Below are 22468 nucleotides of genomic sequence, written 5' to 3' on the forward strand. Positions count from 1 at the left end.
GATCTTTGATTCCAAGTGAGCTAAAAATGAGATTACAATTGCTTTTTATGAGGGGGAAGAGAGAGATAGAGAGAAAGAAAAAAATAACGTTTGCATCATTAATATTAATAGCGAACGTAGTGAGCTTCATCCTCAACGCGTGCACACGAGAGAATAGGAAACAACAACAACAACAACAACAACAACAGCAACACAATACCGTGGCAATTTGGAATCCGTGTCGTCCGTTATGACCCTTTTGCTTCCGGTTTTTGTCATGGGGAATGATGTATGCCGGGAGATCATGACCGGAAGTGTTTATATTTTTTTTTTTTTTTGAGAGTTTAATGGTGCTGTCAGAGCCAGGTAAGGAGGCTCTATCCACACCACACACCAGAATCTGATCAAACTCGCCTACAGCCAGAGCCCTTCAAAGGCAGATAGATTTTAAATGGGTCTCCCAGATTCCTTCAGGAATTTTATTACTACCTTACAGAGTTGAGGGTGCTTCCAGTTCATCCACCGCAGCATCACCTGCAGGTCCAACACCCTTAGCCCCATAACTCTTAAACGCCGTACAAGACGCTGCCTCGATTCCCCATAGAGAGGGCAATTTAGAAATACGTGATTTAGGTTTTCAGGTTTTCTGCACACATCACAGAACCCCGTTGGGTGACATCCAATTCTATGGAGGTATGCATTTAAGCGACAGTGCCCGAGTCTTATTCTACAAAGCACTACCTGGTCCCTCCGGGAGAGCCTGGGGAGCTTAACAAGCGGAACCACCTCCGACTGCACCTTGTGAAAAAATCTCCCCTTTGTGCAGGAGTCCCAATGACTGCCATTTTCCCTCAATGCGGTCCTTGACCAGACTAATGATTTCTGAAGGTCCCAAGGGGATTTGGGTGACATTGTCCATTCTGAGGGCATGCTTTGCCACAAGGTCAACGGCTTCATTCCCCCCCAATGCCCACATGTGCGGGGATCCAGCACAAATCCACCACCAGACCCCTCCAGTTCATGATGTACAAATGCCAAGCTTCTAGGACCAAGTCATACCTACAGCCACCGTGTAAAGATTCCAGTGCCTTTCATGCCGAAAGTGAGTCCGAGAGGATAACTGCACGAAGAGGATTGAACTCGATTATCCATTCCATAGCTTGGACGATTGTAAATAGTTCCGTCGAGAAAACTGATCGGTTAACTGAAAAGCCCTGACCACAGGGACATCCGGGATACATACAGCCGCCGCTGTCCATCCGAGAGAGGGTTCTTTGACCCACCCGCATATATATGCAAAGATTGACTCCAATTTGCATTTATAAACTCGATAGCCTGGTAGCGCTTTACCATAGGGTTAACTGAATCCAATTTTCCCCAGAGATCCATGCGAAGACGAAGGGGTTCGAGAGTCCAGGGGGGGGGGGGCAAATGGGAACTTTATGTTGGGGGCTGACTGGGAGGGAGTCCAGCTTCATTTCCTTGGCTAACTTGATGCAGGCCAGGCCAAGAGGCACGGAAGAGGAGTTGTTGTCCAACTTCAGGTATTCCCAACAATTTTCAAATATGGATTTACCAGGATGGCTATCCCCAGAAGAAGTGGATCGAGCCCAATATTTCATTCTCAGCAACTCCCAGCGAAGGGACAAGGGCATCTCACCTATTTCTACCAGAAGGGCAGACACTGGAGTGCTAATAAAAGCACCTAAACAGACACGAAGAGCTTTTGACTGGACAGTCTCAAGTTTTTTACGGTTGCTCTTGGCCATATCACCGAAAGCCAGGCATCCGTAATCAAGGTAGGAACAAATTTTAGCTTTGTATATCATGAAAAGACTGTCACGATGTGCTCCCCACTCTGTTCCAGAGAGACAACGTAATAAATTTATACCTTTGGCACATTTACCTGTCAGCTCCTTCACATGCGGAGTCCAGGTTAGTCCCTTATCAAAAGTGACTCCGAGGAAAGACACCACTCGAGATGGATGGAGGAAAGTGCCATTAATTACCATTGCGATGTCATCTGTTCTCTTCTTACGGGAAAATATGATAAACTTGGACTTATCAGCTGATAGTTTAAAACCCCAGACTTCGGCCCATTTCTCCACGAGCCAGATATCGGCCTGGAGTTTTTTACTCAAAATAGCAAGATTTTTACACCGGATCCACATAGCAATGTCATCAGCAAACAAGAATAACTTGCTATGGAGCTTGCGGAGGGAGGCAACATCATTTATCATAATACTAAAGAGTGTTGGGCTAAAGCAGCTTCCCTGGGGAATGCCCTTGTCAGAATGAAATGAAGAGGAGAGGCTCAGGCCAACCCTCACCTGAAATGTTCTATTCGATAAGAAGTCACCAATCCAATCATACATTCTGCCATTGACCCCGAGATTACTCAATTTATAAAGGAGGCCATTTTTCCAGACTGAATCGTAAGCTTTTTGGATGGAGGAACACTCCCAGAAGAGACTCCTGATTACCTAGGGATTTCCTTACATCATTTGCCAGTGAGGAACTGTGATCCACAATGGACCGTCCTTTTCGAAAACCGCTCTGGCCTTTATACAATAGGTTGTAGTTTTCCAAGAAGAAAACCAATCGGTTGTTCACCATTTTCTCCATTAATTTGCAAACAACTGAAATAAGGGAAATCGGATGATACGAAAATGGGATAGAGCCATCTTTCAGGATAGGAATTACAATAGCATGTTTCCAATCACAGGAAAGTTTCCCTAAAGCCCAAATCCTATTAAAGAAACTCAGGAACACTCTCAACACCCGATCATCCAAGTGCTTGAACATAAGGAACGATAACCGATCCGGGCCTGGGGCGCTATTTTTCGCCGAACGAATCACCTGCTTCAGTTCCCAAATAGTGAAGTCAAGATTGAGTGAAGGATTTGAAGGCAGAACGATATTGGTGATCACCCTGGTTTGACTTACAACTTGGAGAAAACGAGCCTCGAAAATGTCATCCTTTATGATATTCTCGCTACTAGAAAATAATTGACCCACGGCTTCTGCCTTGTCTGCATTAGAACACAGGGCTATGTTCTGGAAAATTATCACTGGAAAAGATTTTCCTCCCGACTTAACTCCCTGTACACACTTTTGACTCTTCCCCATATAGTTTTGATAGGGGTGTCCGGATTAATTGATGAACAAAATGATTTCCAAGAGGCGGACTTGGCCCGTTTTATAGTTCTTTGGGCTATCGCCCTTTTCCTCTTATACTCTATAACTTCCTCCAACTTGAGGGTTTTTCTCAGTCTCTTTAAAGCAGCCCATCTTCCATGGATTGCCAATTTGCAATCCTCATTCCACCAGGGGACCTTAATTTTCCTACCCACTGAAGGAATCGAGGTTGGGATTGTTTCACAAGCAATGCTATTCATGATTTGAACAAAATTCCTATTAATGCTATCTATATTGTGAACACCAATCTCTTCCTTCACTTCCCTGACACATCGATAAGTAAACTGACCCCAATTCGCTTTAGAAAAGTTCCAAGACGCCGGTCCGAGTGAGTCCACAGAACCCCTTTCACATTGGAGATTAGTGATCACAGGAAAGTGATCACTCCCTAGGTTGTCATTGTGGACTTCCCAATCGCATCTCGCAGCTTCTATTGAAGAAATAAGAGTGAGATCCAGAGGGGACATCTTCCCTGTGGATGGATTTATACATGTTCCCTGTCCGTCATTTAATATCACCATATCAAATTCGTCGATCAAATCCTCAATAATATCGCCGTTTCTATCAGTCATTAGAGCCCCAGAGAATATTGTGACTGTTGAAATCGCCACAGACAAGTACCACCCCCTCACACCTTCTAAAAACCTCCTGAAGACTCTTGTGCATCAATGGTTGGCAAGGATTATAGAAGTTTATAATTGAAACCCTCCCCCGAGAGCCATGGACCTTGATAAGAATACACTCCAGCTACGTAATGTCGTCCGTTTCCATGAAGGGAACACCAAATTTCACCATAATGCCGCACCCACCCCCTTTACCTCGAGCTCTATCCCTACGGATAAGGGTCTACCCCAGCATATGGAAGATTCTGCTCCTTGAACCATGTTTCTTGAAAACAAATAATATCCGGTTTAGTTAACAAATCAGAGACGTATTTTTTAAATTCGGACTCGTGAGCCACTAGACTTTTAGCATTCCATTGGATTATTAATATTTATCACATTAAGTCCTGAGACCGTTTGGCATCACGACTGGTTTCTCTCTCTTTTTTATTGCCCGTCTTGCTAAATATCTTAATATCCTTGGAAGAAATACCATCCCAACCCAGATGTTTACAGGCTGCTCAAGCAATAATGCTAATCTTCTCCGATCTCCAAGTTACAACAGCTATGCAATTTACCACCTCAGTAATAAATCCAATGAACCCCAATTTGGAGATGTTCAAAACCACCATGGCACTTGAATCCTCAGTTTTGCAATCCTGATCTATTGTCTCTGTCTGACAACCCACCGAAACTGTTTGTATCTTAATATAAGGCCCAGTCACACCTTGACGATTTAGCCAAGTATGCCGATTTTTGAAAATTTTTTCTAAAATGCTGGCACACGTTGAATACGTTATGGGTAAGTTTTGATAACATTGAGAGCACGCTGAAAAACATTGTCATACGTCGTTGTACGCTGGCTTTAAACGTTGTACTTTTCGGTTGTCCTCAATTTTTGCATGCTTGAAATTTCACGACGTATGCCGGCGTATGACTCACACGTTCCGCTATGCTGGCCACAAGTTGTATGCACGGTCTGCGATCGTTGACAGACGTCAACACATGCTACTTGTAAGTTAATCATAAGTTGAGACACGCCGAGGTAATGTTTAGCGTACCCGAAACTTATTTCTAACCTATGATTAACGTGTTGTTGGCACGTTACGCGATCATTGCCACACGTCGACAGACGTTACTTTTAAGTTACTCATAGGCTGAAAGACGTCGGTATAATGGATAGTCCTTGCGTCCGCGTCCAGTACACTTATTTGCAGCATTCTTCAAACTTTTCTTCGGCATGACGAGGATGTTCACACTTCGATGTCTAGCTTGGCTATGATTCCAATTGTCCATCGGCAGCGTCTATTTAAAATAGTCGAGTTTGAGCGTTTTAACACGTTCAGAAGAAACGCTTCAAATTTCCAAACCCCAGCGTCAAAAAACAAAGGCGAGTGACAGCAATTTAAATCGTTCATTGTAAACAATGAAAATAGTTGAGTGGTACCGTTTACAAGTCGTTGAGTGTAAAAAAAATCCAATTGTTGAGCGCAAGCGTCTACTTTCAATAGTGGAGTTCGAGCGATTTAGCACGTTCAATAGAAACGATTAAAATTTCTGAGCGCTAGCGTCAAAAAACAAAGGCGAGTGACAGCAATTTAAATCGTTCATTGTAAACAATGAAAATAGCTGAGTGGTACCGTTTAAAAGTCGTTGAGTGTAAAAAAAAAAAATCCAATTGTTGAGCGCAAGTGTCTACTTTCAATAGTGGAGATGCAGACATTTAAATTGTTGAGTGGCAGCCTATGAATAGCAAACCCCACGTCACCGGCAAAGATAAACTGCCGCACGATATGGATAAGTTAGGCTATCATTGGGCATAGTTTGTGAACGCCGGCTACACGATAATTATTCGTTGGTATACCGTATCTATAAGTTATCGAAGCGCTCTATGCACATTATTAGTTCATTGTGCATTTGTCCAACCCGTTATGAATAGACCTAAATCGTAAAAACAAGCCATAGCTCATTGTTGAAAAAGCCCCATAAAAAATTAGCCGCGAAGAACTTCGAACAATGGTGCAAAGATGTTTCCTACCCGTGGACACGCGGACGCAAGGAGGATCCATCATAACCCACACCCTCCCCTCACACTCACCTACTACTGCCAACATGAACAAACTACTACTGATACTGATACTGATACTGATACTGTTACTGCTGACATGGACATAGACTCAAAAAGGACTCGAAAACACTGTTGGGTTCCCCTTTTTTATAAAGCAATCCCCAAAATCGCTGGGAACACGTCTTTATATGGCAGTTGTAAGTTAGAAACACGTTCATTTATTTTTTTTTGTCGACCGGAAGATGTCATTGGAATATGTTTACATACGTCAATGTGTGTTGGGACTACGTAAAGAATTGGTTCAAAGCACGTCAAATATAAGTTAGAAATAAGTTTCGCGTAAAAAAAGACATTACCGCGACGTGTTTTGACTTATGAGTAGCTTATAAGTAGCCTTTGTGGACGTGTGTAAGCGTCCGCATATCGTGTGTACAACTTATCCCCATCGCATGAGGAACATGCGTCATACGCCAAGTACGTCGTAAAATTTTTAACATGTTTAAAGTTTCTTGACGTACTCTACTTACTACGACGTATGATAGCGTACTTTAGCGTTCTACTCACGTATACCAAACTTACTCATACCGTATTTGACGTGCCCCAACGTTTTAGACACATTTTTCTTAGGTCGGCATACGCTGGCAAGATCGCCAAGGTGTGACTGCGATGTTGACACTTCCATTTCTACGGCAGTTATGATTTGAATCGTTGTGCGTCAGCCTTTTAATAGGCTATGTCACGACATCGTCGGCGATGCGTGCAACGCGCTATGCCTAAGTTAGACTATCGTTGGGCATAGGTTGTGTAGGCCAACAACAGGTTCAGCATTCGTTGGTATAAGTTATCTATAACACAACGAAACGTTCTGTGTCCGTTACTAATGTGTTATACATAAGACCAAGTCGCTATGAATACGTCCAAAACTTAAAAAAAAAACATCAAAAGTTCAACGTAAGCCAGCGTTTTACATAAATTTTAATACGTTGCCATCGCTGGCTAAAACGTCAAGGTGTGACTGGGCTTTTAACCGGAGCAGGAGTTTTAGTAATCCTATTCATTTCTTTGACTGGCAACACAATTTTGGGGACCTTGAGCACCGCCTCCGCATACGATAATTTCCCAGAGGTTTTCACTTCCTGAATCTGGGCCGCTTTTTGAAATTCTAGACAACCTCTGTCGGCTGCACTATGCTCCCCACCGCAATTGGCACAGCACATCTTAACGCAAGTACAACTTTCATACTCATGATCTCGATTCCACTTGCTGCAATGCCGTTTACCCCGGCAGGATGTTGCAGTATGACCGAATTTTTGGCATTTGTAGCACCTTAAGGGGGGAGGGATATACTCCCGAACAGGAAAGGCTTGGTAGCCCAGGAACACTTTGGGAGGAAGAACCGGGACGGAGAAGGACAACACCACACATGTGGCATCGACCTTCACACCATCCCTCACCGACGTAAGACGAGCATCACCTACTCCCATGTCAGCCAAATGCCTCTTGATAACCTTCATATCAATGTCCAGGTCAATCCCGTAAATTACTCCCCAGCATTCCCTTAAAGACCTGGGGATGTGAGCAGATATTTGAATTTCCCCAAAAAGAGAGACTCTCAGAATCTTTTCCCGCTGGGCCACCGATTTGCACTGGATCAGAAGGTCACCCGATCGAAGTTTCCTTGCACAACGAACGTCACCAAATTATTTTCCAATTACGGTAGCCAATTTTATAGTGAACGCAGTGAGCTTCAGACTTAACGCGTGCACGTGAGTGAATAGGAAACAACAACAGCAACAACAACACAATACCCTGGCAATTGTGAATCCGTGTCGTTGGCTATGACCATTTTGCTTCCGGTTTTTTTTTTTTTGTTATGGGAATGATGCCGGGAAATCATGACCGGAAGTGTTTATTTGTTCAATTATTTTTTTTCCCCAAAGTTAATTTTATACTTCCGAAAGTGATTTTTTTCATGACAGGAAGTGTTCATTTTGTATTTAACATTACCGGGAGTGATTTTGAAACTCTTTCCGGAACTTTTCATTTCTTTTATTCTTGACAAGAAGTGATCGTTTATTTATTCAATTATTTTTTCCCAAAGTTAATTTTAATATAGATATCTCCCGCATCATCAAAAAATATTTTTTAATCGTGATTTACATTATTTGATCGCTGATCCCGAATCCAGGCCAAAGTAACCGGAAATTGCGTCAATATCATCAGCTGTGTGGCGCTTACACGTACCACGGTATAGTTGGCAAGTATACAGTTGTGAACAAGTTTTATGTAAAGTCAGAAGCGAATGTAAGAAGAATTCTACGTTCGCTTCTAGGCTTTGTCGATTCCATATTAGCGAACGAAGTGAGCTTAACAGCGAACGCAGTGAGCTTCATACTTAACGCGTGCACGTGAGAGAATAGGAAACAACAACAACAACAACAACAACACAATACCCCTGGCTATTTGGAATCCGTGTCGTTAGCTATCACCTTTTGCTTCCGGTTGTTGTTAAACGCTCTGCGGTGTATAAACATGAATGGGTTATATTTCTATCTTGTGAATATTACTTAACGCGTGCACATGAGAGAATAGGAAACAACAAAAACAACACAATACCCTGCCAATTGTGAATCCGTGTCGTTGGCTATGACCCTTTTGCTTCCATTTTTGTTTTGTTTCTGGTTTTTTTTTTGTTTCCGGTTTTTGTCATGGGGAATGATGCATGCCGGGAGATCATGACCGGAAGTGTTTATTTATTTATTCAAAAAAATTTTTCCCAAAGTTAATTTTATTCTTCCGAAAGTGATTTTTTTTTCATGACAGGAAGTGTTAATTTTGTATTTAACATTACCGGGAGTGATTTTGAAACTCTTTCCGGAACTTATATTTTCTTTTTTTCTTGACCAGAAGTTATTGTTTATTTATTCAATTATTTTTTCCCCAAAGTTAATTTTAATAGATATCTCCCGCGTCATAAAAAATTAATTTTTAATCGTGATTTACATTATTTGATCGCTGATCCTGAATCCAGGCCGAAGTAACCGAAAATTGCATCAAAATCATCAGCTGTGCGGCGCTTAAGGCGCTGTCACACCTTGACGATTCAGCCAGCAATGGCAACGTACAAAAATGTATGTAAAACATTGACGTACGCTGAAATTTTTTTTTTTTTTTAAGTTTTGGTCGTTTGAATAACATATTAGTAACGGGCTCAGAACGTTTTGTTGTCTTATAGATAACTTATACCAACGAATGCTTAGCCTGTTGTTGGCGTTCACAACCTATGCCCAACGATAGTTTAACTTCGGCATAGCGCGCTGCACGTATCGCCGAGGATCTCGTGGCGTAGCCTGTTAAAAACCTGCCGCACGCAGATTTAAATCATAACCGCCTGAGAATTGGAAGTGTCAACCACGCAGTCACACCTTGACGATTTAACCAGCGTATGCCGACCTATGAAAAATGTGTCTAAAGCGCTGGCACACGTCAAATACGGTATGGGTAAGTTGTGTATACGTTAAGAGCATGCTGAAAAACGATGAAGTACGCTGTCATATTTCGTGGTACATTTAGTACGTCGTGAAATTTCAAGCATGCTGAAAATTTTACCATGTACTCTCCGTATGGCTCACACGATCCGATATGCTGGGAATAAGTTGTAGGCACGATATGCGATCGTTCACACAAGTTCCTTGTAAGTTACTCATAGGTCGAAACACGTCGAGGTAATGTTTAGCATACCCGAAACTTATTTTCTCCATCAAGGCACATTTTCTTTTTTTTTCTCCTTGGCTCCGTGAAGGCACGTGACGAAATATCTGAAGTTGTTGTTGTTTTTTTTGTTTGTTTGTTTGTTTTTTAGTCCATCACAAATTTTAAAATATATTTGGACATTTGCTTTTAAGTTTCGACGGCGACGTGACAATATCCTCAAACAGAAAATATTCACAGAGGAGGAACTAAGAATAAGACGAGCAAACTGAAGAGGAAATCGGACGTGACGTAACATCGGAAGTTATTGTTTTTTTTAAACGCTGCCAATACGCCATTATACGGTAGCTGTTAACTAGAAACACATTCAGCAAGTTCTGTGGTCGTCCGGAAGACGTCAATCAAATATGTCTACACACGTCAATATGCGTTGGAGGTACATTACACAAAGGTTCAAAGCACGTTACTCATAGGCTAGAAATAAGTTTCGGGTACGCTAATCATTACCTCGACGTGTTTCGACTTATGAGTAACTTACAAGTAACGTGTGTCAATAATCGCATAATGTGCCTACAACTTATGGCCAGCGTAGCGGAACGTGCGAGTCATACGCTGGCATACGTCATAAAATTTCAAGCATGCTAAAATTTGAGGACAACCGCAAAGTACAACGATGAAAGCCAGTGTACTACGACGTATGGCAGTGTTTTTCAGCGTGCTCTTAACGTATACAAACTTACCCATAACATATTCGACGTGTGCCGGCGTTTTAGCCCAATTTTGCATACGTCAGGCATACGTTGGCTAAATGATCAAGGTGCGACAGGGCCTTTACACGTACCACGGTATAGTTGGCAAGTATACAGTTGTGAACACGTTATCGGGAAAGTCAGAAGCAAACGAAAGAAGAATTCTACGTTCGCTTCAAGGCTTTGCCTATTCCAGATTAGGGTTATTGAAAATTAACAATTTGGACCCTTCCACAGCCGAAATTATAATTGGGAAATTATCTCCCGGCTCCTCTTTATCCTTTACCCCCTTCCGCACCTCCGACTCCTCACCACTTCCATCACTGGGCCTGCCCCTCTTCATGGCCGACACTCGAGAAGTCCTCACACTTCTTGATGAGAGCGCCCCCTCCTCCGATACCCCCTCCATATACTCTCATCCCCTGGTGATCCCAAGAGTAAAAAATAAGGACCTTACCGATCAATACTAAATTACAAGAACTCAGGACCAGAGGTGAACCCGAAGTACTTGGAAGCATCCTCCTCCGTCTCAATCTGCCCTCCAAGTGTTTATTTATTCAATTATTTTTTTATTCGCAAGAGCGAAATCAAACCCGATTGTGTTTATACACCGCACAGCGTTAAATATTCGCAACATAGAAATCAAACCCGATCGTGTTTATACACCGCACAGCGTTTAATATTCGCAAATATAAATCAAACCCGATCGTGTTTATACACCGCACAGCGTTTATTAGCAACATAGAACTCAAACCCGATCGTGTTCATACACCGCACAGCATTTAATATTCGCAAGATATAAATCAAACCTGTGGTGAATTGAAGGACGTGACGTGTGATCACATGTCGCACGGCTCGAGCACGGAATAGATAAAGCTAAGATTCTGCTCGGGCGGGGGGGATTGTCCCAGGGGCATTGTCGTTTACGGCGGCGGCTCACTTGGTGTTCGTTGAATGGTGAGAATTGAGAGTATATCGGACTCCGTGCTTATACTGATTTATTTTGCGGTGATTAGTTGCACGTGTATACCTTACTGCTTATGTACTCCTTGCTGCACCTGTATCCACTGGTGTGCCCGTAGAAGCGGCTTCAATCAAATGGAATAAAGCCTACACTCTGAAGGTTCTTCTCTCGCTTTCATTACAATTTATTCCATTTGGTTTTCTCGGCTCTCTCAACCAACGATGGACAAGATCTACAAACCAGAGAGGTTCGACGCAGACCCAAACGCGACTGACTCAGAAATGAAATGGTCGCATTGGTTCCGTTCCTTCTCACACTATCTGACCATCATCGAAGAGGGAGCCGACAAATTGGCCGCCCTTGTGAATCATGTCTCGCCCAGCGTATACAGGCTCTTCTCGGAGTGTGACACCTACGAAGCAGCGATCGACGTGCTGCAGGCGCTCTACGTGAAGCGCAAGAACGAGGTGTACATACGACATCTTCTCAACACACGCAAGCAAGCAGCCGGGGAGACAATCGATCAGTTCCTGCAAGCTCTGAAACAGCTGGGAAAAGACGGCAGCTTCCGGGCCGTAAACGCCGAGGAACACCGAAATGAAGCGACCCGAGAGGCATTTATCCAAGGACTCAGGTCAGCCCACATACGGCAACGCTTACTAGAGAAAGCGCAACCCACTCTTGAAAAGGTAGTCGACCAGGCTCGAGCGATGGATACTGCTCAGCAGCAATCTGAGTCATTTGGGACACTGATGCTGCTAATGAACGCCGCTACGGTGGAAACTCAAGGAACCCCAGACACAGACACAGCCTGACACAGGGGATGGAGAAAAACCCGAGGAGTCGGATACCCAGACCTCGTCAACTCCTCAGCAACTACTCCGGTTGGTAACTGCTTCTTTTGTGGGTACAAAAGACACCCCCGCCACAAATTCCCCGCCAGAGATGACACATGCATGAATTGTGACAAGAAAGGGCATTATGCCAGGGTATGTAAATCTACTCTAAGGAGAAATAAACCCACTTCTGCGGCTCTCTACTCACAAAAGAAACTAAATGCAGCCTCACCGGGGAATCTATCCAAGGCTATCATCAACGTACGAATTAACGGGCATATGGCTGAGGCTCTGATTGATACCGGTAGCTCTGAGAGTTTCGTCAACAGCTCGCTAGTGAAGGGCAGGAAATGGAAGATCCACCCGACAGACAATACGGTATGCATGGCCGCCACATCACTACAGTCCCGCGTACGAGGGTACTGCAATGTTGAATTGGACGTAAAAGGGTACACGCATCGGGATGTAAGGGTACTGGTGCTTCGTGATTTATGCGCAGACGTAATTCTGGGTCATAATGTCCTCAAGCAGCACACGAGCGTCGAAATACCCTTTGGAGAAAGCAAACCTCGTCTAATTTTAAATGCTTTGACCACCGCAGAAGTAACGTCCCCCCAGCTGTTTGCTAACTTGTCGCCGGTCTGTAAACGGATAGCGATCAAATCGCGGCGATATACCACTGCTGATATGAACTTCATCACTTCAGAGACCAAGCGATTACTGGAAGAAGGAATTATAGAACTGAGCGATTCGCCATGGCGCGCACAGGTGTTGGTCACCGCCAATCAGAATCATAAGAAACGAATGGTTGTCGATTATTCCCAAACGGTCAATCGTTTCACCCAACTCGATGCCTACCCTTTGCCGCGCATAGACGAGATGGTCGAACGCGTGGCCAATTATAAGATATTCAGCACCATCGATTTGCGAAGCGCCTATCATCAAATTCCCATCCGAGAGGAAGACAAACCTTACACCACATTCCAGGCAGGTAGACGCCTCTACCAATTCAGGAGGAATCCGTTCGGTGTCACGAATGGAGTAGCTTGCTTCCAACGAGTTATGGACGACATCATCTCAGATGAAAACCTCAAAGACACTTTTGTTTACGTGGACAATGTCACAGTGTGCGGTAAGGATCAGGGGGAACATGATATCAATCTGGACAGATTCTTGAGCATTGCTAGAAAATATAATCTGACCCTCAACTACGAGAAATGCGTATTCTCGGCAAGGTCAATTGACCTTCTCGGCTACACAATAGCCGACGGCACGATTAAGCCTGATCCTGAACGATTGCGCCCACTTCGTGAGCTACCCCCACCTCAGGACCTGCAGACAATGCGCCGGGTGATCGGCATGTTCGCTTACTATGCAAGATGGATTTCCCAATACTCCGAGAAAATACATCCCCTAGTGCATTGCAAAAACTTCCCACCAGATGCCGCTGTTGTAAAAGCTTTCCACAGCCTCAAAGATGATATCAGTAATTCCGTGGTATTATCGATCGATAGCTCGGTGCCCTTCGTGGTGGAAACAGATGCTTCTGATCACGCGATAGCTGCGACGCTTAACCAGTCTGGGCGACCCGTCGCGTTCTTCTCGAGAACTCTCTCTGGAAGCGAGCAGAGACACTCAGCAATAGAGAAGGAAGCGTACGCTATTGTCGAAGCCCTACGTAAATGGAGACACTATTTACTGGGAAACCATTTAACGCTCGTCACGGACCAACGATCCGTGGCATTCATGTTTGATGGGAAAAATAACGGGAAAATTAAGAATGAAAAAATTATGAGATGGCGGATAGACCTCGCCTGCTATAGTTACGACATTGTTTACCGGCTCGGGAGGGAAAACCCTGCTGCAGACACCTTCTCTCGGGTCTACTGTTCGGCGACAATCAGTCGGGCTTTGCAAGACCTCCATGTGTCTCTGTGCCACCCGGGGGTAACCAGATTGACACATTTCATGCGCAGACAAAACCTTCCCTATTCTCTCGAAGATATTAAACAAATGAATGCTTCATGCCCTGTTTGTGCTGAACTAAAACCCAGATTCTATGGCGCGGCTTCTGGCAGATTGATCAAGGCCACTTCTCCCTTCGAGAGACTAAACATTGACTTCAAAGGGCCCCTGCCGACCGAGACAGACAACAGATACATATTCACTGTTGTTGATGAATATTCAAGGTTCCCTTTCGCATTTCCGTGCTCGGATATGACCTCGGGCACTGTCGTGAAATGTCTGTCTGACCTCTTCGCTATGTTTGGGAAACCTTCGTACATACATTCAGACAGAGGGCCGTGTTTCATGTCGGCCGGGCTAAAACAATTCCTATTAGAGCACGGCATAGCAACTAGTCGAACGACAGGTTACAACCCACAGGGTAATGGGCAGGTGGAACGATATAATGGAGTTATTTGGAAAGCCGTAACTCTGGCGTTGAAATCAAGAGGACTGGGGCCCGAGCGGTGGGAGGTTACCCTTCTCGACGCTCTGAATTCCATACGCTCTTTGCTCTGTACGTCCACCAATGCAACTCCTCACGAACGAATGTTTACTCACCAGCGACGTTATGTTGACGGCCAATCGGTGCCCAACTGGCTAACCCATCCCGGAACAGTGTTCATAAAACGCCCGGTACGACAAAGCAAGTATGAACCCATGGTGGAGGGGGTCGAACTCATCGATACTAATCCAGAGTATGCTCATGTCAGGCTCCCGGATGGCAGGGAGACCACTGTGTCGGTTCGCCATTTGGCTCCCTCAGGTACTCCTCCCGCAGGTACACCACCATCTGGCACTCCTCCCTCTGACATCCCCTCCCCAGGTGTTCCCCCCCAGGAACTCCACCCGAGAATGGTGGCGACGGAGCTGCCGCGTTCCACCCGAGAGCGATCGGGGAGTCATCCCCGGCACGAGTCGAGGCTCACCAAGAGGATCGGAAGCCTCCCTCAAGTGAAACCGCCATTTACTCCCGGAGAGGTCGACGGATAATACCCCCTCGCCGACTCAATCTGTAAAGGGGATTATCGGCATCCTCGATGCTCATGCTCCTATATGTTCGTTACATCATATATCGATGCTCATTACCATGCTCCTACAACTCAAAATAATCCTCACTGCTTGGCATGTATGCTTCTGTAGTTTAGATAGTTCGCGTTGCTTGAAATGTATACTCCTATAGCGCTGAAGTAATCATGGTGCGTTAGTTGGGCCTCTAGTTACATTTTAAAGACGGGGAAAATGTGGTGAATTGAAGGACGTGACGTGTGATCACGTCGCGCGGCTCACGCACGGGATATATAAAGCTAAGATTCCGCTCGGGCGGGGGGATTGTCCCAGGGGCATTGTCGTTTACGGCGGCGGCTCACTTGGTGTTCGTTGAATGGTGAGAATTGAGAGTATATCGGACTCCGTGCTTATACTGATTTATTTTGCGGTGATTAGTTGAACGTGTTTACCTTACTGCTTATGTACTCCTTGCTGCACCTGTATTCCCTGGTGTGCCCGTAGAAGCGGCTTCAATCAAATGGAATAAAGCCTACACTCTGAAGGTTCTTCTCTCGATTTCATTACAAAACCCGATCGTGTTCATACACCGCACAGCGTTTAATATTCACAAGATAGAAGTCAAAAGCATAAGCTATACGTAAAGTCAGAAGCGAATGCAAGAAGAATTCGACGTTCGCTTCCAGCCTTTGCCTATTCCATATTTGTTCTTGTTGTACATTAGCCACCCGAAAACCCTGATCGTCCACCCCCACACCCCCAATTAAAAATAATAAGAAAAGACAGTAAATATAATTAAATAAATAAACCACACCAAAAGAAAGCACAATTTTTCCCCCCATTTGTTAACACCCTGGTGATGTCCCTGAGCTTGTCACGGTTTCTCGGCCCCACTACTCCCCCCACATCCCCTCAGTGATGTGAGTGAAGTCATTCGCTTGATGGATCAAGTTTATCTGGTGTTGGTGTGCGCAAGCATGGTGGGCCGAACGGCCTTCTCTTGCGTCCAATTTCCTTGTTAATTCAGAATATATTATTAATAGCATAAGAGCAATTGATTCACGAACATATAAAAGGCATACAAGTTTAGTTTGTAGTCATCGTTCAGTTATCCCGCCGAAAATCAACGTTTCCTGAATGCTTCAAAGTGATTGGCCGAGCATTTCTGTAAACCGCATTTTCATTGGATGTAAACCCGTTCGCTCCGCCTGGGTGGAGTCTGCGGGCCTACGGGGAAGGGCATGGTGGTGTGGGAGTGGTCGGAGTGGTCATCGTATCTGCAAGGGATATAAGGTGTGCGCGCCGCCTGAGGCGTCGTAGGAATGCAGTAGTCGAACGCGGCTTGTGCGTGTGCATACGCAATAAAGGAGAGCCGCTGGACAGAGTACGCCCGCGCTCGCGCTTGTGCAACACAGCCCAGCTCGACTGTTCCTCCGCTCGTGTCTGCCTGCTAAGCATCTTCCATTCAGTACATTACAGTTGGCGACGAGGATCTTCGGATCGGCTTGTGCAGGGCGGCAAGTAACCCGGGCGGTTCCAAGCTACGGAGCCAAGGGTCTCGCCAGCACGAGCATGGCAGAAGGTCGGGGCACGGCGCACGGACGCGTACCCGTGTTCGGGGGAGATGAGTTCGAGTTGTTTTCTGAACAGTTAGGTTGCTACTTTCGTGCGAATGATGTAGAGGATGAAGAGAAACGCAAGGCGATCTTGCTCGCCTCGCTATCAACGGAGCACTACCGGCTGCTGAGTGATTTGGTGGCTCCAAATAGGCCCAGTGATGACGTGCTATCCTTTCAGGACATCGTGGCGAAAATGAAGACCCACTTGGCACCAGAGAAATCGTTACATCTCGCGCGGTTCCAGTTCGATCATCTTGCTAAGGGTGGCGAGGAGCGCGTTGCGGACTTCGTAGCACGAGTGAAGCATTCGGCTGTGCCGTGCAAATTCACGACAGAGGAGCGTCCGGCACGGCTCAGAGATTGTTTTATTTCTGGTCTGCGAGACGCAAAGATGGTAGCAGCCATCCTGCGGTTGACCGACATCACATTCGACTCGGCGGTCGCGTCTGCTTCGTCTGTCGAGCAGACACTCACGGATGTCCGCACCATTGCTGGCCAGGACGTAATGAGTAGCTCCAGCTGGGGGAAGGCGGCTAATCCCGAGGTCCACGCGGTGACCGCACAAGTGCCGCAGGTCGCGCGGCCCGGAGTCCGCGCGATGGCTCAAGTGCCGCAGGTTGCACGCACGCCTAGCGGTGCGGGACGAGGGCGCGCACCGCAGCACGGTCGCACCGGGAGCGAAGGGGCACCGCAGCACGGTCGCACCGGGAGCGAAGGGGCACCGCAGCACGGTCACACCTGGAGCGAAGGGGCTTTCCGGGGGTGCTGGGGGTGTGGGGGTCCGCACCTGCGACAAATGTTCCCGTATAAGAACACCGTGTGTTTGCATTGTTACAAGGTGGGACATTTGAAGCGCGTGTGTCGGATGGCGGGGGCCTCCGTTGGGGTCTTGGATGACGAGGTGCAGGAGGACCCCAGTGACCTGGAGATCGGCCTGCAACCGGGGCATGACGATGCCGGCGAGCCGGAGCAGGAGATGCAACCACGGTTGAGTCTGTTTTCCGTTGGTTCGGAGATGACGACGCCTTTCACGGTAGAGGTCGAAGTGAATGGCCAACCGACTGTGTTTTGCGTGAATACCGGGGCTGCGGTGTCAGTCATGGGTGAGCAGGCGGCTCGTGGTCTTCGCGGTATTCGCCTGGTCAAGACGGCCTTGTCGTTATACACGTACACCGGTGAAGCGATTGCACCGCTTGCGAGGGCCGACGTCTCAGTGCGCTACCGAGATCGACGCGCCCGGCTCTCGGTGTTCGTTGTACGAGGGGAGGGGCCCACCCTTTTGGGTCGGGACTGGCTGGCGCACCTCGGACTGGATCTCCGGTTCGTACCACCAGATGTGCCAGTGCTCTCTTCGAGACCTTCGTCGAGTACCGAGGGCGAGGCTCTGGCCGCGTCGATGCAGCGGGAGCGACCGTTCGTTGCTGCCTGCGGCGGTGATGTGCGGTTCGGGAGCGGCGAGAGCCGTATCAGCTCTCGCGATGAGTTCCCGCGCTTTGCTCGCGATGAGTTCCCGCGTTTCGGCAGCGTTCGTGAGGCAATGCGCGTCGGTGTTGTTCAGGCAGCTTCAACAGGTGGCGGTGAGCCCGTGGCGTTAAAGGGAGTCGCGAGTCACAACATCGAGTCGACAACCAAGAAACGGACTCGTGATGTGGGTTGTGGGTTGTTGTTCATGGCATATGTGTTTTTCCTTGCTCTAGTGATGCAGTTTAACATTGTTGAAATAAATGCCAGCAGTTCTCGTGTGAAAGTGGATTTGGCGGAGATCAGTCAATGGGGTTAGTATTATGATCAATGTGAGGTGGGAGCAGTGGTGGCAAATAAAAAGGTTGAGTTGGCCTTCCATTGTCCCGGGCTGCAGGTAGTTGCTTTGTCATGTGCTGGGAGTTTATCAAAAGACCACGCTGTACGGAAAAATGAGTTTGCAATGCTTCAAGTGATGTTCGTAGTGATTTATAACGAGCCTATGATTGAAGTGTGGTTTAAATGGAATTGCGACCGTCTAGCTGCCGTGTGGGTCTCGGAGATCGACTCGGAACCAAGACTGGTGCACTGGTCGGCGTTACCCCCACCTCTGGTTGCGAGCGCAGCTCTCTGTGTTCGCTCAAGGCCGTTTAGACGGGCGTTGGCGTCTCAACCGATTGTGGTGCGTGAGTTGTTTTGGAGCATTAAGTGCGTACAGCCAGCGGCGCTGTTCAGCGCCCCCGGCCAAGGTCGATCAGGGCTGCCGCTGGCGCCACGGCTTCCAGACAGCGGGCTTCCGGCCTCGGAATGTTTATCTACGTCGGGTCTGCCTGGGGGGAGTGGGCCGGAGGCGTTTGATGGTTCCGGGGGAGGTTGGCTCGAAAGATCGCCACAACCTCGGCGAGGGCCATGTCAGCATGAGCCACTTAGGGGCGTTTCCGCTGGGTAGGGCTGCTGTGTTTTTTTTTCGCCTTGCTGCTTCATATCGGTAACACGGCCAGAGTTTGGGAGGTGCTGTGTCTTCGGAATCTGGTCGGGGCAGCTCCATTAACCCGCTTTCACGCATTATATGATGTGGTGTGCAGTTATACTTCGCTGTTTTCATTTTATTTTCATGATTATTATACCGAAGTCCTTCGTGTTCTTTATGCTTCTTATAATGGTGATCATTAAGTAATCATAGTTTTAGGGGGGAGGAGTGTGGTGGAGTCTGCGGGCCTACGGGGAAGGGCATGGTGGTGTGGGAGTGGTCGGAGTGGTCATCGTATCTGCAAGGGATATAAGGTGTGCGCGCCGCCTGAGGCGTCGTAGGAATGCAGTAGTCGAACGCGGCTTGTGTGTGTGCATACGCAATAAAGGAGAGCCGCTGGGCAGAGTACGCCCGCGCTCGCGCTTGTGCAACACAGCCCAGCTCGACTGTTCCTCCGCTCGTGTCTGCCTGCTAAGCATCTTCCATTCAGTACATTACACCGCCCACTTGCGTATTCATAAAAACCGATTTCGTCGGATGACGGGACAACGCTTCTGCTTCCGCCGATACAGCTCACAGCGCACGTGGTCTTCTCTCCTCTCATTCCTGGTCTTGTCGGTGGGGGTTTTGAGGCCTACGTTGCTTGGTGAACATGTCGAGCCGAGGGAAGACCCGCGCCAAGGCGAGTCCGAAGTCACGGTCGTCCCGTGCCGGACTGCAGTTCTCCGTTGGACGCGTTCACCGCCTCATGCGCAATGCTAACTACGCGGACCGGATCGGCGCCGGAGCTTCTGTGTTGTTGGCGGCCGTGCTCGAGTACCTGTCCGCCGAGATCTTGGAGCTTGCTGGTAACGCCGCCAAGGATAACAAGAAGATTATCATCATGCCGCGCCACCTCCAGCTCGCCATTCGGAACGACGAGAAGCTGAATAAGCTGCTCGAGGGAGTGACCATCGCCCAGGGCGGCGTGCTTCCCAACATCCAGGCCGTGCTGCTGCCAAAGAGATCTGGACACGGACCGGTGGCGACCCGCTCTCCCGACAAGCCTTCCCAGTCTCATGAGTAATGATGGCGGGACGGACATGAACGGGCCCCTCTCTCTCTCTGGGGCCCTCTCTCTATCCGGACCCTGTTCCTTTAACCGATGTCCGTCTCGCGCCTTCGTACGTCCGTTTTATGGTCTCGTGTGACAGCATGAGCTGCTCGTTTTTTCTAATTGCTCATGATGATGGGGGGAATGGGGTGCCATTGATGGTTGTTGTTGTTGTTGTTGGATTATTTTTTATTCCTCTTGTCTCCCTCCATTTGTTTTCTGAGATATTAAAGTTGTTGATTCTGAAGTTATTTGTTTTTGGTATCGATTTACAAACTTGGTTTGGGATTATTTCCATTGTGGTATTGAATCATCGTCCATTTCGAGGACGTAGAAAATTACCATTCACAAAGTAACCACGAATACAAGGTTGTCTCTGCACTCAGGTGACAAATATGGGATGGGAATGGATGAACACTTGTACACCTGGTGGAAAAGGAATATAATGCGAGATGCACAAGGAATTCTGATGCAAGAGGCCGTTTGGCCCATCATGCCTGTGCTGCATTAATTGAAATTCTTTGGTAAAATGAGACCAGGGCTCGGTGCACACATCACCTGCTCGTATTTAAAATTAAACATTTGTGGGTTTTCACGTTGCAATGTAATCGCTACACAAAGCGAACGATGGTTATTGTTTCCAGTCCAAAGATACCCGATACAATAATGGGATTACTCTTCCATTTATAAAGTGGTTAAAATTGTGTTTTTGAAATGATTGGTTAAAGTAATCCCTTAATAGCAGTTCACTGGATGTTTTCATCTGATTTAATCTTTAACCACAGACTTCTTCAACCGAGATGCCATCTTTCCAACAGAATAGCCCCGTCTCATTTTTTTAATGGCACTTCCCCCGTTTTGGCATCACGTTCATCTTGAAATTTTTTGATAGTCTGAGCTTGACTTGTCGGATGCACCAACCTGCCAGGAGATTCCTGACCTCATTGGAAAACGTCCTGGTGCTTTGCAGATCGGTCAGCATAGTACGTATGAGAAGCGAGGCCAACTTGGCAAGAGTCACTTGTGGTTTTGAAGAACCTTCAAGAGTCGGCCGTTGTGTGCTGGTAACCTTAGCCAAATTCCTACCCCGATCGTCCGTTGGGAAGAGTGGGTAAAGCCTTGCATGACCCTCAATGTTTTCTATTCCAGTGACTGTTCAGTCAAAGTTTCTGCACTCTCTGACCTGATGATGGTTGGTTATCTGGTAAGGAAATGTTTCAAGAGCATCTTCCAGGCTACCAGGACCACCATCATCCGCGGCAAGGCGGCCCCCACCAAATATGATATCAACCATAAGCAAAAACGTAAGAATGGGTCATATATTTATTAAGTACTATTTGGGCAGAGATGATTCAAGGGGGTATCAGCTTCTGCCATGTTTGCGTACGTGTTAATTAGATGCCAAAGCTGAGTCCACAAATCTTCACGTGTTCATTTATACATAAAAAAAGTATTCACCCACATCTATTGGAGGAGAACCAACATGCAGTCTTCTTCTTTCGGCTGCTCCCGTTTGGGGTCGCCACAGCGGATCATCCGTAAGATCCGCATTGTGATTTGGCACATGTTTTACGCCGGATGCCCTTCCTGACGCAACCCTGGTCGCCTCTTACGACACAGGGATATGGTACACCTATTTTAACCGGGGTATACACCGGCCCAGTATATTGGGTCTCATTTTGCCGACCTCGGAAGGATGACAGGCTGAGTCAACCCCCTGGTGTATTAATTCAGTGGCCCAACGGGGCTTGAACTCAGGACCTTTTGGATCCCAAGCCGCTGCCCTAACCACTGCGCCAACACCAGGCTTGGGAGAACCAACATGCAGTGGAGGTCCAAAAATATTGAAGGATCCTCAAGATCCACAAGATTACAAGCAGATTGAACAGCCAGCTTGAAAAGGTAACTCAAGGGACAGCATACTTGAGGATGCAGTGGCATTCATATGGGGCTGACAGGATGGCTCGGATATAGAAGGATGCACACACTTCTAAAGTGTCTCGTCGGAGTTCGAATCCCAATCCAGCTTTCAACTCCCGGTGTTTCACGGGCATGGTGATTCCTCAACGTGTGCATCGTTCCTTGGACAGATGTTAAATTGGGTGTCCCGTCCTGTCTGCTGCCATTGGTGGGTGTTAAAAGATTCCACGCTGTCCTTGAAGTCGGTGAGCTATCGCCAGTACCATTAATAAATTCCAAATTCCTG

At 46.9% G+C, this 22468-nt stretch overlaps 2 protein-coding genes across 5 annotated transcripts in view; one reads left to right on the plus strand and one right to left on the minus strand.

Annotated features, from left to right (window-relative positions):
* The window catches only part of LOC147016255 (uncharacterized), a 64430-nt gene that overhangs the window by 32199 nt on the left and 9763 nt on the right, over positions 1-22468 (minus strand). The window lies entirely within an intron of this gene.
* On the plus strand, positions 19739-20258 carry LOC147016256 (histone H2A-like). Its single transcript, XM_085844826.1, has one exon. It carries the CDS (start codon positions 19822-19824, stop codon positions 20233-20235), a length of 414 nt encoding a protein of 137 aa, XP_085700952.1. The 5' UTR covers positions 19739-19821; the 3' UTR covers positions 20236-20258.

This window comes from Eptatretus burgeri, chromosome 11, assembly GCF_056783735.1.
Source record: "Eptatretus burgeri isolate ZD-2024b chromosome 11, Ebu_testis_v1, whole genome shotgun sequence".
NCBI classification, from domain to species: Eukaryota; Metazoa; Chordata; class Myxini; order Myxiniformes; family Myxinidae; genus Eptatretus; species Eptatretus burgeri.